This window comes from Phyllostomus hastatus, unplaced genomic scaffold (genome assembly GCF_019186645.2).
Source record: "Phyllostomus hastatus isolate PE091 unplaced genomic scaffold, TTU_PhHast_1.1 phas_contig_283, whole genome shotgun sequence".
NCBI lineage: Eukaryota > Metazoa > Chordata > Mammalia > Chiroptera > Phyllostomidae > Phyllostomus > Phyllostomus hastatus.
In genome coordinates, this window is record NW_025333833.1 from 9,212,332 (window position 1) to 9,229,700 (window position 17,369).

The 17,369-nt window shown below is 42.6% G+C and overlaps 2 protein-coding genes across 3 annotated transcripts in view; both read right to left on the bottom strand.

The window, feature by feature from the left end:
- Nucleotides 1-16,881, bottom strand: part of TOR1AIP2 (torsin 1A interacting protein 2) — a 30,956-nt gene extending 14,075 nt beyond the window's left edge. Inside the window, exon 1 of one of the 2 annotated variants that reach the window (XM_045838354.1) lies at nucleotides 16,749-16,881. The gene's annotated coding sequence lies outside the window, so the exon portion shown is untranslated. Of the gene's footprint in view, nucleotides 1-6,821; nucleotides 6,948-16,748 lie in introns of those variants that run through there. The other variant, XM_045838353.1, reaches the window with a different exon arrangement.
- On the bottom strand, nucleotides 4,422-6,824 carry LOC123818290 (torsin-1A-interacting protein 2). Its single transcript, XM_045838355.1, has one exon. It carries the CDS (start codon nucleotides 6,356-6,358, stop codon nucleotides 5,963-5,965), a length of 396 nt encoding a protein of 131 aa, XP_045694311.1. The 5' UTR covers nucleotides 6,359-6,824; the 3' UTR covers nucleotides 4,422-5,962.
- Nucleotides 16,882-17,369: the final 488 nt, after the last annotated feature.

Consider the following 17,369-nt stretch of genomic DNA (forward strand, 5'->3'; position numbering starts at 1 on the left):
AAATAAAGAAAAATATTCAGGGAACCGACAATGAAGGGAAGGTAACTGGGACTCAAATCAACTTGGAATAAAAGGAATAAACATTGAACTGGAACAAAATGAAGAAACAGGAATTCAAAAAAACAAGGGGAAGCTTAGGAACCTCTGGGACAACTTTAAATGTACAACATCCCAATCATAGGGGTGCCAGGAGGAGAAGAGGAAGAGCAAGAAATTGAAAACTTATTTGAAAAAATAATGAGAAAACTTCCGCAATCTGGCAAAGGAAATAGACATACAAGTCCAGGAAGTTCAGAGTCCCAAACAAGTTAGACCCAAAGAGAGCCACACCAAAACACATCAGAATTAAAACACCAAAGATGAAGGATAGAGAATCTTAAAAGCAGCAAGGCAGTTACCTACAAAGGAGTTTTCATAAGACTATCAACTGATTTCTCTAAAGAAAACTTGCAGGCAAGAAGGGGCTGGAAAGAAGTATTCCAAGTCATGAAAAGCAAGGATCTGCATCCAAGAGCAAAACTCGCATTTAGAATGGAAGGGAAGATAAAGGGTTTCCCAGATAAGGTCAAATTAAAGGAGTTCATCATCACCAAACCCTTATTATATGAAATGTTAAAGGGACTTATCCAAGAAAAAGATCAAAATTGTGAACAGTAAAATGACAACAAATTCAGCTATCAACAACAACCTAAAAAAAACCCTTAACAAACAACTAGAACAAAAACAGAATCACAGAAATAGAGATCACATGAAGGGTTATCAGTGGGGAGAGGGAAGGGGGAGAATGGGGGAAAAGGTACAGGGAATAAGGAGTATAACTGGTACGTACAAGATAGATGGGGGGGGGCGGGCGGCGGGTACAAATAGTATAGGGAGAAGCCAAAGAACTCTTATGTACTACCCACGGACATGAACTAAGTAGGGAGGAATGTTGGAGGGAATGAGGGTACTGGGCAGAGGGGGATACAGGGGAGAAAAACATGGGACAACTGTAATAGCATAATAAAATGTACTTAAAAAAACAATCTGCAAAGGAACTGCCACAGGTATTCCTATAATCTTGCAAATGCTTGAGATAACACCTCCCTCGCCTCAAGGCACAGGCCATTCCTGTAGCTCCTTGCATTCAGGCCCTTTGTAACATGTCACGTGTCATGCTGTGGTATCTGGGAGATCTGGAGGCCACTACTCCTGAAACACGTCAATCTTTTGAACATGTCCAATCCATACCAGGAAGCGTGCGCATTCAGAGCCTCCAAGCTGCGTAATGGAAGCGAGGAGGAGCCTCGTCCTAATGGAAATGGGGATGTCAGAGACTTTCTGCTGTGGTAGGAAAAACCACTCTATACTATGTCCATCAACAGATACCTTGGAAGGCATCTTTTGTAAAAATGAACTGATGAAGACGACCCTGTGTGCTTCTCGTGGCAGAAAAACATTTACGTTTAGGGAAATCCTTTCACGGTCAATGGTGAAATGTTGGTTTCCAGTAGGTGGAGGTGATGATTCATTTTTCTACTAGGGAATCTTAGGCTCATCACTGGCAGTCATCTCCACTTCCCCGTGACTCTGAACACTTATCGTTTTGCTTTAACTATCTCCAGGAGGGCCTGAGACAGGTCAGAGCCGTGAGGTTTCGATATCCTGGGACTGCCCTAAAGAGCTACGCATATTTGCCTCACTGCTTCCTCTGTAGATGCGGCTACGGTTTGTGCTCCATCTCCTCGGACCAATGGTGCCGTTGTGACAACCTGGCAGGTGTTCACTGTCGGGGGCAGACTGACTGGCCTTTGTACTGCAGGGATTCAAGCAAGTCTAGTGGGCTCCAACCTACATGTTGTAAGGGTGCTCTACAAACTGATGCGTATTACATATTGCTATACATATAAAAATGTTATGAATAAAAACTTGAAAGTATCCAATTCTCTTTATTGCCCTGTACAGTTTAATATATATATAAAATTAAACATGAATAGAAAGGATGACATAAACTTCCACTTAGTGCTTGCTTCAAGGATGGGATTCAACTACATCTATAAAGTATCTTAAAAGAAAGAACTGGTAAATGTGGCAAAATGTTCACGTGACCTGGATACATAGGTGAATGTTATTTTATGCCTTTTTCTATATGTTGGGTATAGTTATTTTTTTAAATGAGTAAAATAAAATATATTGGCTTCTGAGGGGAAAAGAATTGATAGAAAAGGCCTGCAATGGTCACTCTAGGAGCCCAAATGCAATGAACTTACATTCCTGAGTCACCATCCAACCACAGTCCCCCCTACATTTTGTCACAACCAGCCGCGGGGAGACAGGAAAAGAAAAGCTGCTGGGAAATGGCAGGACCTCCCCAACCTCTGCTCCATCCTGGCCAGGGGGAGCAGGCAGCAGGAGGGGAGGGGATGGAGAGCTGGAGGGGACCTGGAGAAGAGGGAAGAGGCAGGTATCAGGACGCAGTGGTACCCGCAACACTGAGATGCAAATATTTCTTTTGAAAAGGAGAGGGAAATGAGAAGTTCAGCAGCTGAGAAGAACGTGCGAGAATCGGTCCATCCAGGATGGTAGTTTAGACATAAATGCCATCAGGACAAAAAAACGTGTGGCAGTCCGGGTCCAACAAGCATATGTCTTTTCTTCTAGCTTTAAAAGTTTATTTTAATGAACAATGCCATTTTAGGCTCTAGAGCTAAAAAGCTGCAGATTACCTTGGCCCTCAAACAATTTACAATCCTGCTGTGGAAACAACCCCCATAAAACGTACACGACGACAATAACTGCTAATGTTTATTGAGCGCCCTCAAAGCACTGTATGTATTAACTCAGTTCCTCTTCACGAATATGACATATGGGCTGTGATGATGCCTTCTCTCTTCCGGATGAAGAAAGTGGATACAGAGGTTAACTCGCCCATGGTCATTCAACAGTCAGCACTCGAAGGTCAGCGGGCTGCAGGGCCACTGCGGTTCCTCTACAGCAAGCTGTTTTCAGGTGGTATGCCCGACAGTCCACGGAGAGCCAAGGGCTGCTACGGGAGACTGCAGAGCCGGAGGGGATATGACTCATCTCGCTTTACGGATAACTGCGACGTGCTGATGGCCACGTACTCTTTAGGTGCCACAGAGTGCTTTGTTTGCCTGGGCCTGCCTGCTCGCCTGGGATTCCTTCTCCTATGACTAAGAGATGAATCTTCCCACAGTCACCCACAACCCAGGACAGCTTTCCCTTGAGGAGACATTTTCTTCCCCGTCTGCCCCAGCATGTTTCCATTAACCTTCCACTCCCAGGTCTGCAATAAAGTATCACGAAGTAGTTATGAAAGTCATCTTGTAAATGTCCACCATCATGTGTAAGTGGTGTATCAACTCCTCCACAGTATGGAGGCACTGAGTGATGTGGCTCACATCATCCAAAAGAGTGGATAACCCTCCAGAGCATTGCCGTAAAAATTAATTTTAAGAACATTCTTATACTTTAAAACTCATTATTCATTAACTTGAGTATCCTAGAATAATCTACAATATTTTAAACCAAGTGTTGTCTTAACTGAAATGACTGCCACTAAAAAGCTGCAAAGCTTTCTAAATTTCCTCCCTTGCTCAATTTTATGAACTCTCTCACATGTTGTGTCTGGGAGCAAACCATATAGCAGGTATGTGGTAATTATATCTGAGGGCAAAGTACCCCTTTCAATGTAATTTTAAAATTATTTTTTTATTCTTTTGTGTATATACTCACATGGCATATACATACCTTCCAGAACTAGAACTGTGTGTAACGAGAGCTACATTAGTGCAATCATTTTAATTAATGAGAAAAAGTGTGACTGAGTTGTAACCTGAAATATCAAGTGACCCTCAGTCTGATGGGGAATCTGTCTGTGTCACCAGCAAGGCACAGTGACAGTCACCACCTCACAGCTTTATGAGCACTCAATTCCCATGCTTTTAAACCAGTGACGAAACGCCATGCCTATGCTGCTGCCATATGGCTCCAAGTAGGTGCCTGCAGAGCACCTACACAGGTCTCCTAAGGTGCTGTTTGTAAATGCAGATTCCTGGGCCCTGTGAGCAACCTAAGGATGTGTAATTTCTGTAAGGTCAAGAAACTCCCCATTTCTGACAAGCTCATCCAAGTACTGATTTGAAAATCAATGGCATAAATCTACTTATCTTTAGTACTAAAAGGAGAGACTGGTTGAAACAAAGACTTTTTCTCTATTTTGCTAATAACTATAATTCAACATACATGGAGTGTTTCTCAGCATATATCTGAAAATATTTAGGGGACAATCATGTTCAACTTCATACCATCCTCAAAAGCAATACCTCAAAGAACATGCTCACTTTTCAGAGCAAGCTTCAGGATAGTGAAGGAGTTCTTAACCAAGGGTTGGTGATAAACTACTAGTCTTCACTCGGTTCAGCAGTCCACACAGTTTATTCAGCAACATAGCAGGAGAGAACTTGCACCAGGACAGACATAGGGCAAACAGATACAGGTGGATCTCCAGGGTACATTCTTTATACAGACTAACAAATCACCTCAGGTTTCGCAACAGGTGGCAGGCAGAATTTCTTACATAGAAACGGCCATTCATTCTTCACCTCTTCGTCCCTCAAAGAGTGCTCATTTTCTTAGGGGAGACAGTGGGCCTTTATCCAGGCACTGCCAGCCCCATTCCCCTCTGCCTGGCTTCCCAGGCCCCTTTGTGAACCAGTACCTTCTAATGAGATGTATGAAGAAATCGGTGAGAGGCTTTTGAGAAAGATTTTCTTACCAAATAAGACAGGGTCTTGAAAGGAGGATCCTTTTTGCTCCCTAATTCCAGCCTCCGGGACTGAAATGCCTGAAGCGGCAACATGCCACATTCCAATCACAGAAGATACCAGGAGGACAAAAGCCAATGTGATAAGGATCCCAGAGGGGTAAACAGAAAGAACCTGGGACCTTGAGAACATTGCTGAGTTGCTACACAAGCACTGGGTTATCTAGCATCTTAAGTAGAATTTTAAACTTGCTCAGTGGCCTCGGAGATGTTTTCAACCATTTCTTCCTAAGTTTCTTAACCCGAACTCTGGTTCCGTGGTTCTCACAAACAAGTAAAGGCCAGAATGTGGCTGACGTCTAGCAAGACCGTCTTAGTTTTAAGAAAGATGCCTCCCTTAGACTGCGCCTAATGTATATGGAGCCAAGCTCAATAATTCCTTTAGTTACCTATCTCCTACAGACACTTTTCCGTTTCCTGGGTAGGACACTTGAAGTTCAGTCACCACAAAGACAGGACAGACTTTGTTTATGCAGAGCCAAGTCGGTGTACATAGTGGCACTTCTGTATGTCTTTGTGTGTCCCTGTGAGGTGCTGCCTGATAGAATGTGACTACTCTAAGTGACCAGGTATCGATAATGTCAACGTCACACTAAGGCCAAACTGAGGCAATGATGAATACATGGTTATATATGAATAAATTATATATATATACACACACATAAAATTGCTGATTAATATATAAGAGGCAGGGTTTAGAATAATGTAGTGTCTTACTAAAACGTATAGTTCTGTTATCAAAATAATCTAGAATCCAGCTACAATGAAGATGCTCTGCCACAGAAGTCATCATTAGAAATACCGTTCTGGTGGACATAATTAGGGGCATCTCCTCCAGAACTACCTTGTCATATGTCAGCAATTAGGCTGTGGAGCTTTTTAGGAAGGGTCAGCTAATTCCAAAACACAGGGAACATGAAACAATCTGGTTCTAGATGAACAGTCTGGCTGCAACACTGATTAAACTCAAGCTGAACAAAATAGGTGTAGACCATGGTAACAGACCCAACGATTTAAGCAGTTCCCCAAAGTAGTGACCATCTGGACCAGATTTAAAAGGACTAATTTTTTTCATCTTCCTTGGGTTACTAGTACAAAATCCTCTAGACTTGCCATGATTTTAACTGGTTTAAGAAGTTACTTGCTTTGGCCAAGTTTCTTGTTTAAGGTCGTGTCTGTTCTGGTCAAAATCAACTGTAATGCAGGGTTAAAACCAGCAATTCTAGAGTCATGTATCCTTTTTCTAACCAGCGGAGGACCCAGAAGAAATGGGTGGCAAGCTTTTTCAAAGGTCCACCTGGTAAGATTCTGGGGAGCCCACTCAAGTGGGAAAGACCAAGGAAGAACCAGGCTTCTATTAGCAGGATTATCGGGATAACACTCAGGGCAATAATCAGCCCTGTTAATACGGTCCAAGAATACCTGGTAACATTCATTTTCAATAAGCTCAGTTTGGTACAACCAATGGCCCAGTTCTAAACTAGGGAACCACTGTTGTCCACAGTCAGGGCAATGGGAGTTATCGGAGAACATCTCGGGCTCCAGTTGTAACAGAAAGTAATACAACACTAAGAGAAAACAGTGACAAAGACCCCCACACAACCAGTCCTATCACACGTGTGGTTTAGCAATTTCTCAGTCCAACTAATACTACTTGGAGAGAGTTAAATTTGGCTTGCACCTCCGTGCAATTCTTCAAGACTTCGTTGTCTATTTTTCACTCAATTGCCACTCAGTTTCTCAGCTCAGCGACTGATCCAGCCTCTAACGTTATCAGTCACTTGCTAGGAGCACAGATCTCAAAATAGCTCCTTCTAATCCCAGCTAAATTAGTAACTTTTTCTTGTGTGTTAATCAGCTGATGATCGCAGGCAGAGGCACTTGGCCCACGCTGCTTTGCCGGTCAGCTATTAGGTCTGCTTGGTCAGAGAGAGGAGCTGACGGGTCCAACGGATCTTTGTGGGCGCCGGCACTCCTGCCGCTGGGATACACGTACCCAAGTGTTAAGGTCTTGGCACTTTACAGTGATGTAGGGGGGTCAGGAAAAGCTGGGAGAGTCCTCTTGAGCGTGGATCCAGTGAAGTCTTTCTTGGGAGGACCTTACTCAGGACCCCGTCAGAGAAGGAGCTGACGCTGAGTTGGTTGGAGGGTCTGGGAGTGCTTCACACACCTGTAAATGATAACACTTCAGACGACTCATAATGGGTTTTGAGTTGCTCACAATATTATTACAAACATGCACTTGGAACGCATTTGGGTTCAAACCAGTTTATCTGTTGGGGGTTATTCTCGTGCTTATTTGGGCACACGAAAGGGTTTTGGTCATTTAAGATTTGTACTAGTGTAATTTTTTTTAAGGACTGTTTTCTTTTTCTACTCCTTTGTACTTCAGGAATAATCAGGTCTGTATAATCATGTTTAACCTGGTAGAACTCTGAGATTTCTTGTACACGTCTTTTGTGAAGTGGGTGCTAGCTCTGGTTCTCCTACCATGTAGGAGAACGGTAACAATGGTGACAGCCTTTCTATAAGAGACTTCCATCCACCCAGGAAAAAGCTTACAAAATTATCAAATAATATTCTTACTAAGCAACAACAGGAAATTAGATGGAATCCTTTTGAAGGCTGAAAAAGAAACGAGCAGGGGCCAGTCTCCTTGCCCACATCTATTCTAACAGGGCTGTGCACTTCGTAGGTTTCAGAGGGCAGGTAAAGGCACAGTCCCGAGCAATTCTCAGAAAACACGGAAAATCAGTTGGAATTTGCAGATGTTATCATCACCTTTGCAGTCCTTCATGGAATGGATGCAACAAGCAAACAAGGCGGGGTAGGGCGACCCATGGAACAACCAGAGAGCCACCTAGGGGTCCCACAGATCATCAGAGTACATGGCATACCTTGACTTTCTCCGATGTTGTTCTATGAATTTTGAGGCTTGACGCTGCGAGAGTGCTAAGGAACACAGGGAAGGCACGAGCGTTAAAACGGTACGAAGACGCGGCCTGTGTAGCAGAGGGAGTTACAGCCTTAGTTGTGGTAGTCAAAGCATTTTCCTTACAGGTTATCAACAGTAGCTGTGCCTCTCAGATTTTCCAACGGCAGGTTTAAACTGAAGGGCAGCCTCCGACAGGGCGGCAGCAGGGGGTCAGTATTCTGACAGAAGCCCCAGCTAAGGGGCAGACAGGGACGGTGCAGGGGTGCTGGTGTGTTTTCTGAGGTTAGGTAACAACGCATGGGTGAGAGCTACAGATTCACCTCCCCAGGCAGAATAACCGGATGGCGGGGTCCCTGACTCAAAGACCTCTGGGCTGACCAGAGGGCATATGGCTTTCCCTGAGGGTCTACTGGTAAGAGCCACCAGCAGCAGTTTTAGCTGTATTGGGAAATCTCGGCTGTCCAGTGCATGGAACTTGTACACGACGAATACACCCACATGATCATGGGGTTTAACTTAGAAATGAGCAGTAAAGTTACATGACTGAGTCTGACATTGAAGAGATGCAGAATTTTGGATTTTTAGAGTGAAAAAAAAAGGGGCAATTCAATTTAATACCACAAGATACTATTCACATTCACCAGACTGGCAATAATGAACAAGTGTGACAAGAGGGGCTCCATAGACTCTAGACAAAAGCACCCCTCCCCCCAGACATCTCCATTAGCAGGGTCAAGTGGAAACCCTAAATTTAGCCCCAAATGCTCAGAATAGATCCACCCTTACCCCAACCTTCATTTCTCCAGCTTCAAGAGTCAAGCGGGCACTAGAGCTCCAAGTGTTCCTTTATCAAGAGAACACTAGCATTCCATAGGCTCCAGACAAGACCGCCCGCTCCTGGTTCTTTAAGTCATTACCTCTGGGCAGGAGTCAAAGAGGGCCCGAAAGCACTAAGGGCTCAGAGTAAAAGCCCCAATGACCAGCCCCCTCACTCATTCCTTAGCCTTACCACTGCTGGATGAGTGAAGAGGGCCTCTAAAAATGCTCTTGGCAAGATTCACAAATTCCACACGTCCTCCCGCCCCAACAGGTCCACTACCAATACCTGCTTGAAAGCATCAGGACCAACCATCTCACCATACCTGTGTCTTTTTATGTCCTTATGACACGAAGCCCAGAGCTTCCTAGTCACAGTTCAGCTGTTTTTCCAATCTCCATAACTCTAACAGCAGTGAGATAACATCCCCTCCCCTTGTTTTGATAAATTTTTCCCGTAAAACATGCCCCATTGTGATGTATTAACTATTTCAGTTATTAGCCCCTACTAAAATATTAACTCCCTAAGATGAGCACTTTTGTCTATTTATTGCTGTGCATGCCCAATAAACATTTCCTGATTGAATAAATAGCATCCTGAATCCTCAAACCCTAACAACGAGAGCATAAACTGGTGTACCTACTTTGGAATTAATTTGATGTTAATCTAGCAAAGCCAAAGATGTCATTTCTTAGAATTCAGTAATTCTACTCTAGGCTTTTATACTCTAGAGAAATTTGCATATGTGCACTGAAAAACATGAATAAAAACATTTATTCATGGAAGTACTATGTATAAGCCCAAATGTCCATGAACAGCAGGATGGATAAATAAATGGAAGCACCACCATACAGTGGAATACTGTACACAGAGACATAGGTGAGACTCAAGAATATAATACCACGCTGAAAGATAGAAAGCAAGAATCCATACACATACATTTCATTTACGTAAAGTTTCAATACATTGTTTAGGAATAAAGTTAAAAAGAAAGAGATAAGCACAAGGATAATTATTACCTTTAATTGGAGAGGACAAATTTTGTTTCTCCACTGAATCATAAATCCTAATAGCTTACATAACCCCTATTCAATCTTTTACAATTTAAAAAGAAAGGGTAGAGTGAGAATAGCAAAGGGCTGGAAAAAGAGGTTAACAGGCAAACCAAACTCTCACCATGCGGACAAGGAGAGCAGCAGCAGTCCTCTGCCCTGAGGACAAGGGCGTGGTGGGGGAGTGACACAGTGAGGCAAAGAGGAGCCTTATGGGAGGATCTGGATCTTTGTTTTTCTCATAAAATTGTGAGCAACTGTCTTCATAGGAGTAAAGTAAAACAGGCCTACCCAAAGCTGTTATGGGAAAGACAGTTTATCTTGGCATCCTCCACTGAGGCAGAGAGGCACACGTCTGTTTGAAGAGGGGATGTTATCTCACAGGGGACCATCCAGGATGAGAACCTCACCTGGCCAGGTACCCAACAGTAATCCTGCCTGTGGCATAATACTTACTGACAACAGCTAACACTCACATGGAGTGCCACTATCTGTTCAAAACACGTTACAGGCATTACCTCACGTAATCCTTACAATATGAAGAAACAGAGAGGTTGAGCAACTTGCCCAAGATCACACAGGACATAAAGAAATCAGTATTTGACTCCAGGTAGATGCTTCTGGGGCCTGTACTCTAAGCCACTACACAAAATACCACCTTTCTGAAGCAGTGACTACTGAGCTTAGAAAGCCTTCCTAAACTCTTTGCAAAGTTAAAAGAATACTCTTCAATTGTGTATCTATACTGATTGAGGTGGATGTGGGGGAAATGATCTCTCCTAATTTTTCACTTCCACACAAAAAGGTTGAGGATAGATTTCAGGGAGTCCTGAACCTCCTGAAATTATGTATAACTTTTTTATGTACACATATGCATTTTCCCCCCCAGGAAAGAGAGTACTATGTACTTGTAGACTCCCAAAGGAATCTGAAATGGCTCAGAACCATCAGGTGGTGCTTCCTTCCTCAACTCTATTACCTTAGGTGGCAAGTATATGATTATGATCAGACTTGTAGAAATGCTGAAAACATCTTTAACTGCCATTACTCTACTGATTATTAAACACAATTGTTTAAATTATTAAAGAAACCACCATGTACCAGGCCTAATGTCACGTTCTATGGCTATAGAGAGAAAAATCTTACATGACTTTTAGATGACCAGGGAATCCAGACAAGCAGCAATTTTTGGTAAAAGCTGAGGGTTTTTACGTGGATATAAGAAGACTGGAGAGATCTTAGGAAATTCAGGAAGGCCCACACAAGCAGCTATGGGATGCCTTTATTTTCGAGCAAACCTAACCAACAACAGTGGGCAAAAATCAAAGTTTAAAGAGTTTCCCCACTGCACAAATACTACACAAAAGAAAAACTCAAATCAGATTTTTGTATGTGTGAGAACTAACGTAAATTTAAGATTCTTCCTGAAACTTTATTAGAAGATTAGAAAATAGTACTTTAATACCAAAATAGAAAATGTAGTTTTATTTAATCCATTGAAATTTACATACACTAACAATGGCAGCTTAATACATATTAAATAATTTACCTTCTCTAATATCCTGATTTTATTTCATTCTCTGCTACTTCTTGAATAGACAGTAAGCAAATTAAAATCTACCCTTGATAGACAAACACTAATCCCTTATTCTTTTTGGTGGTAGGGGAATGTAAGTTTTGGAATGAGTCAGGATTGGTGATTTTTCCAGGCAAATATATCCCTTACACTTCAGTTCAGCCCACTCCTCCTAAGCTATATAAAATCAAAGATAGGCACACAGAAAGAATTTAAGTGCTTTAAACATTCTTCAGTTCCCATTTTAAATATTTTCTTCGACAGGAAGGCTAATCAATAATCAAAACTTGATTTTTTTTGGGTACAAGACAGTTTCTTTAAGATTCAAAACATCTTAAGTGAAGCCTTTCAAGTTTCATATTTCACAACTAGTTTGGAAGTTAGATGATGGGGGATTAAGGAGTATGAAAAAAGGAATCACTCATCTTTTAAAATTCATATAAACTAAATTCTGTGTCAAAATGTATTATGAAAATGAATGCCCCTGAAAAGAAGCCTAAGTTTTGTGCAGCACCACTTCTAATCTGGCTGCGTCTTGCGGGTGGGAGAGGGCCCCAGATGACAATCTTCAGCAGCATCTAGTACACACACTGTTCCCTCTTACAAAAGGACAGATAAGCCAAACGAAAAATACGATCCTGGCTTAGGCAACAGCTGCAGAATGTTCTCCCCTCACCCCAAGAACTGACCAAACAGGTGTGTGCGCGCATTGCTAGCATACCATAAAGGGGAATGCTGGCTTCGAAATGCGTTCGTGCACTGCCATCTGCCTTGCCCTAAAGGACTAACAGTCCAGGGTTCAAATTCTGTCTACAGCTCCGATTTAAAACACGGGCTGCTAAACCTTGTGTTAATATGCAGTTTTACATAGGGAGACCTCGTGCCAAGTTTAGGTTTTTCTGTACATGTACCAGCTCTTTGTGTCTGTGTTTAAAACTAGTTTCTAAGTCTTGCCCGCTTCCTCTCACCATACCCACTGTTACACTATGCCAGTAGTATTATTTTCACAATTTTCCAGACACTGTACATATTTCCCGAGCACAGAAAGTCTTCTTTCCCTTCCTTCCCTTCTTACTCTCTCCCAGCTCCCCTGACTCGGATCTCAGGTCTAGGTCGACCAGCAGAGGCAAAAAGCAGCACACAAGGGATCAAAGAGTCTGCTAAGATTTTCCACAGTGGGAAGCCTAACTGATGCCCAGTTTCAGCTCAGCTCCCCCAACCACCTTTAGTGTCCACATCACGCCAACACACTTTTATTAAACGTTTTAGTTTGAACTACAGCCATGTGCCACGTGATGAGGTCAACGACGGACTGTGCATAGGACCACATATAGGCCTGTGGTCCCATAAGGCTGTAATAGAGCTGAAAAATCCCTATCACCCACTGGCCCTGTAGACACTGCAGCCCAAAACATTAGTCCTGTGTCTGTGGTGATGCTGGTGTAAACCGACTGCACTGCCACTTGTATAAAAGCAAAGCACAGAGTTATGTACAGTACATAATACTATGTTACTGGTTTGTGTTTACTATACTACCCTTTTGTATCTTCTTCTCAGAGTGCACTCTTTCTACTTATAAAGAAATGTTTGCTGTAAAACATCTCGTCTTTATCAAGACTCTTGACTGCATCATGATTTATTGTGTTTGATTTAATCTCAGGCTGTTTAGTGCAGAAACATGCTACACAGGCTTGCAGCCTAGAAGTAACAGGCTGTATACACCATGCAGCCTGGGTGTGCTGTGGGCTGCATCGTGTAAGTGTGCTCTGTGATGTCTGCACGACACAATCACCTAATGGCGTAACTGCTCAGAACATGTCCCTGTCGTTAAGTGGCACATGACTGTGATTTCAAAAGCTGCAAAAATATGCAGAGTTCCCCTATACCTTTATCCAGTTTCTCCTAAAGTCAACATTTCATTAAATTTCAGTACAATTATAAAAACACAAGAAAGTAACATTGATAGAATGGTACAACTAACTAAACTACAGACTGTTCAAATTTTACCTATTTCTCCACTAATGTCCCACTTTTGTTCCAGGGTCCAACCCCGCATTCCATTTAGTTGTTAATTCTCCTGAATCTGCAATGTGAGTTTCTCCAATTTTACTGTCTTTGGTGGCCTTCCCTGGGGTGTGTGACCTGGACACGTTTGAAAGCACTGGCCAGTTATTTTGTAGAACATCCCTCACTCTGGGTTTGTACAATGTTTCCTCATGTTCAGAAACAAGGTTATGCATTTTTGACAAGAATAACACCACAGAAATGATGACACGTCCTTCTAGCTGCATCTTCTCGCTGGGTTCCTGGCGCTCACTGGTGATGTGAGCCTCAATAGGTTGCTAACATGGTATCTCCAACTGTTAAGTTACATTTTTCCTTTCTACCTAATAATTATCTTGGGGGACATACTTTTGAGACTAAGCAAATATCCTGATTGTCCTCAAACTTTGACCCACTAGTCTCACAGGCATATTTGTCCCACAGTAATTACTACAGTATTGTTTGCCTAATGGTGAGTTTCTATTTCCTGCTTTCCATGTTTATTCATTGGGATTCTTTTGTAAGAAAGTGTTGTGCCTTCTCCGTTTAATCCACTATGTTAGCCTGGACTCATGGATACTTATTTTACTTTATTCTATGCATTAAAATCCCCCACTATCATTTTCATCTTGTCACTCAAATTGTTCCAGCAAGCCCCAAACTTTTTGTGAGCATTTTCTTAATTTCAAGCACCACAAGGTGCTCCAGTCTGATCTTGTGTTTTCTCTGCCTCAAGCCCTGGAATCAACTACTCCAGAAAACTCCTGCCTCCTTTCGTGGGAAGGTCGAGTTTAAAAACTACGAACACTGTGCTGTGTTCTTACCCTCGGGCCCAGAGCTTGGACAGCCACCACCAATATTTGCTTCCTTATTAAATCATTGGCTAGAAATCATGAGCATTACTTGGGAGCTGGTTAGAAATATAAGTTCTTGGGCCCCACCCCAGATCCACTAGACCAGAATCTCTGAAGGTCTGGTACAGGAGTTTGCATTTTAGCAGGTTAACAGACTCACCAGATGGTTTATGATGCGCTGTTTTAACGAGGGAAAGCTAGTTTTCCTTCACTATAAACCCTGTATTCACTTTGCTATGTATATCCCTCATAAAAAAGGGAAAAATTAGTCTTCATGACTTGGGTATAAATCATATTTTTACTGCCACAACTAATAAAACTATAGGTGAATGCCTCATTTGTTAAGATACTAAACACTTACCTGTTCTTATTTTCCTATTATGTTTTTAAATGTGGTGGCCACATGGTAGTTACAAAGTACAAATCCTGTCACTTTCACACGAAGGTTGTAAGTCAGTGCCCATCAACTCCTGCCTATACACGTGTGACCTAACAGCCACATGGTGGCTGCACACATCCAGCCCCTTGCAGCACTGGCCTCTGAAGTCGGGCTGCCTGGGCCGGACCGGCCTGCTCCAGCACGCGGCCTGCCGAGCTCTTCTCTCTGCCTCGGTTTTCTCCCTCCTCCCCGAGATGGAATGGCTGCCCGGGTGGGAGAGGCACTGTGAAGGTTACAGAAAGCGTGTGCAGGACTCACAGCTATGGGGCACAAAAGAAGTCCTCAGAAGCCTTATTATTGTTTGAATTATTAAATAAAAGTGCATCTAGAGGTTTTGTTTTTTGGAATGGGGAAAGCAGGGAAAATTGTGCCAAAGGAAAGTCCCACTCTATCTTCTCTGGCAGGTTAGAATAAAGTACAGGACCAGAGAGCTCTATTTATATAAATAGGACAAAACCCTCAGAAGTTAACAAACCAATGTTTTAAATTCCACTTTTTGTAAAATTGTTTTAAAAAAATGTTATGAGATTGATATCAGGTATTCCTATGGTCAAGGGCTAAGGAAAATATAAAAAATTAAAACAATTTGATCTGTTGAGGTAGTGGAATTATGGGTGCATTTTCTTCCATTCTGTTTTATCAAAATCATGCACCAACAACTCCTTTAATATAATAGTAGTAAAGAGCAAAGTAGCCCAATTAGTAATAATATCATCCATTTATTGAGTCTATGCTATCCCACTTAGTATTCCAAACAACCCTGCCTATCTCCACTTTACAGATGAGGAAATGGACTCAGTGATAAAGCAGCCTGCCCAGGTCACACAGTTGATAGAACAGGAATTCAACTCAGCTCTGACTCCAAAGTCTAAGCTCAGAAGCATGTTGGGGACATGCTTCTTTGTTTGCAAATGCTGGATTGGCTGTGCCAAAGTGAGGGTAAAGTATAATCACTATATGGAATTATCTCTTGTGGGACACAGCAGCAGTCATAAGATCTGGAATAGTAATAAAATTTTAATACAGTTACAATTCTACCTGAAAAATGAAAGACAGCATAAAGCAAACAAGACTTCTCTGAGCACACTTTCCTCCCAAAAACTCAGGTGGCTCAGAGAAATGTGAATTTCCAAAGAATACCATTTAAAATAACCTCTTAGGCAAAAAATAAATTTTATATACAAGACACATTATTAAAACATCCTGTAATCCTCAAATAATTACCTAAATTCTTACGTTACTTTATTTGTGAATTATAGAAACTCTTGGCCTAGTATTACCGTCTCTATGCTAGGAGGGAAACTAAGTGAAATAGAACTAGAATGAGTCACTCATGGTTTCGTGATATGCTATCAGCAAAACTGGTTATCAAGTTACGGACTCTGCATTCAGCGTAATAAACACTGCTGGGAAGAGGCGTTCAAAGTTTTCACAGCAAGTCAATTTCTAATCCACACAAGGTTTTTCAAGAACATTTTTAGTTCTACCATGAAGTTCTTCCACCATAAAGTTCTTTTTTAAATTAAACGATTTTCTAAATAAAATGTTTTAAAAACCTAAAGACAGTCAAAACGGAAAGCAAAACCAGTAGGTTGCATCAGGGTGAGATAACTCATTTCGGCGTTTCAGTGTGAAGTCTAGCAGTTACGCACTACTGATAGAATAGGAGGTGCTAAACACTTTCCTGAGGGAGAGAAAAAGAGGGTAAACTTTTTCATCGGCTATGAAAGACAAGTGGGAAGACAAATATGTAAACAAAATGGTAATTATAGGGTCTCACTAAAACGTCAAACTTTGCCCTTTTTAGTGCCATTAAGATTACAAAAAGTGAGTGGGGGTTACTATCTAACAGGAATTAAGACAAAAGATGGGCTCTTGTTAGGTACGAAAGTAAAGGGAGTAGCCGCCCGGCACAGGTAAATTTCCCGTTTACACTTTCAGCCTCATAGGAATTCTGCTCCTCGTCTCAAAGTCCAAACCAAACATTTAACCCCACCTTACCCTATGTAATATTTACACGATTCTTTCTCTTTCTTTGCTTCTCTCTTTTTACTCCAAAACAAAAATACCCCCTACCTGCTTCGTTTTAAGGTTTTTGCAGTAGGCAGGTGGGGGTGGGGAGAGATCGTTTCCGAAAGATTTTTCAAAAATATATCAGATCAAATATTAAAACATGGAAAAGTTGTATACAGATTTCATGTACTTACAAATTCCAGCAGAGTTTTAGATCAACCACGGTGAATGTCAGGGGAACACTTCCAGCGCTCTGGACCACGAAAGCAGGCAGTACCCCCTCGTACGCCGGCCGAAGAGAATGTCGCCTGTCCACGTGACGATGACCTCTGCGGGTAGGGGAGGCGCCCGCGGAATGCTGGGACTGGTAGTCGCTCTGCCCCGCCCCCTCAGTTTACCCCCCGCCCCCCCCCCGCCCCCCCCGCCCCCCCCGCCCCCCGCCCCCTCTTCTCCACTGCCCAGCGAGCCGCCAGCGCCAGGCTGTGGTGAGTGCGCGCAACAGAAGTACAGACGTCCCTGCCTTCTCGTGCTGCTGTATGACAGACAGGCAAGGCGGGCATCTCTGCAAGAGGACCCTAACTCTTGCAATGACCCCCTAATTCATAGGCTGCAAGAACCCATGGAACCAACACACTGAGAGGCTCCACCCAATGATAGGGGCCAGCACCAGTCAGAGGACTTGAACCTGGCCTCTACCGTTTCGAGGTGCGTGTGGCCAAGCTCGGTTTGCTCCCGTCCAGTGGGGTTGTTGTAAAAGAGCTTATGTAGTAACGGTGTCTGCTAAATGATAGTAGCAAATGATGAATAAAAACAGC

Excerpts from the sequence above, each read along its gene's own strand:
- LOC123818290 (XM_045838355.1), bottom strand. The coding sequence starts at position 6,358 with ATGTTCTCCGATAACTCCCATTGCCCTGACTGTGGACAACAGTGGTTC.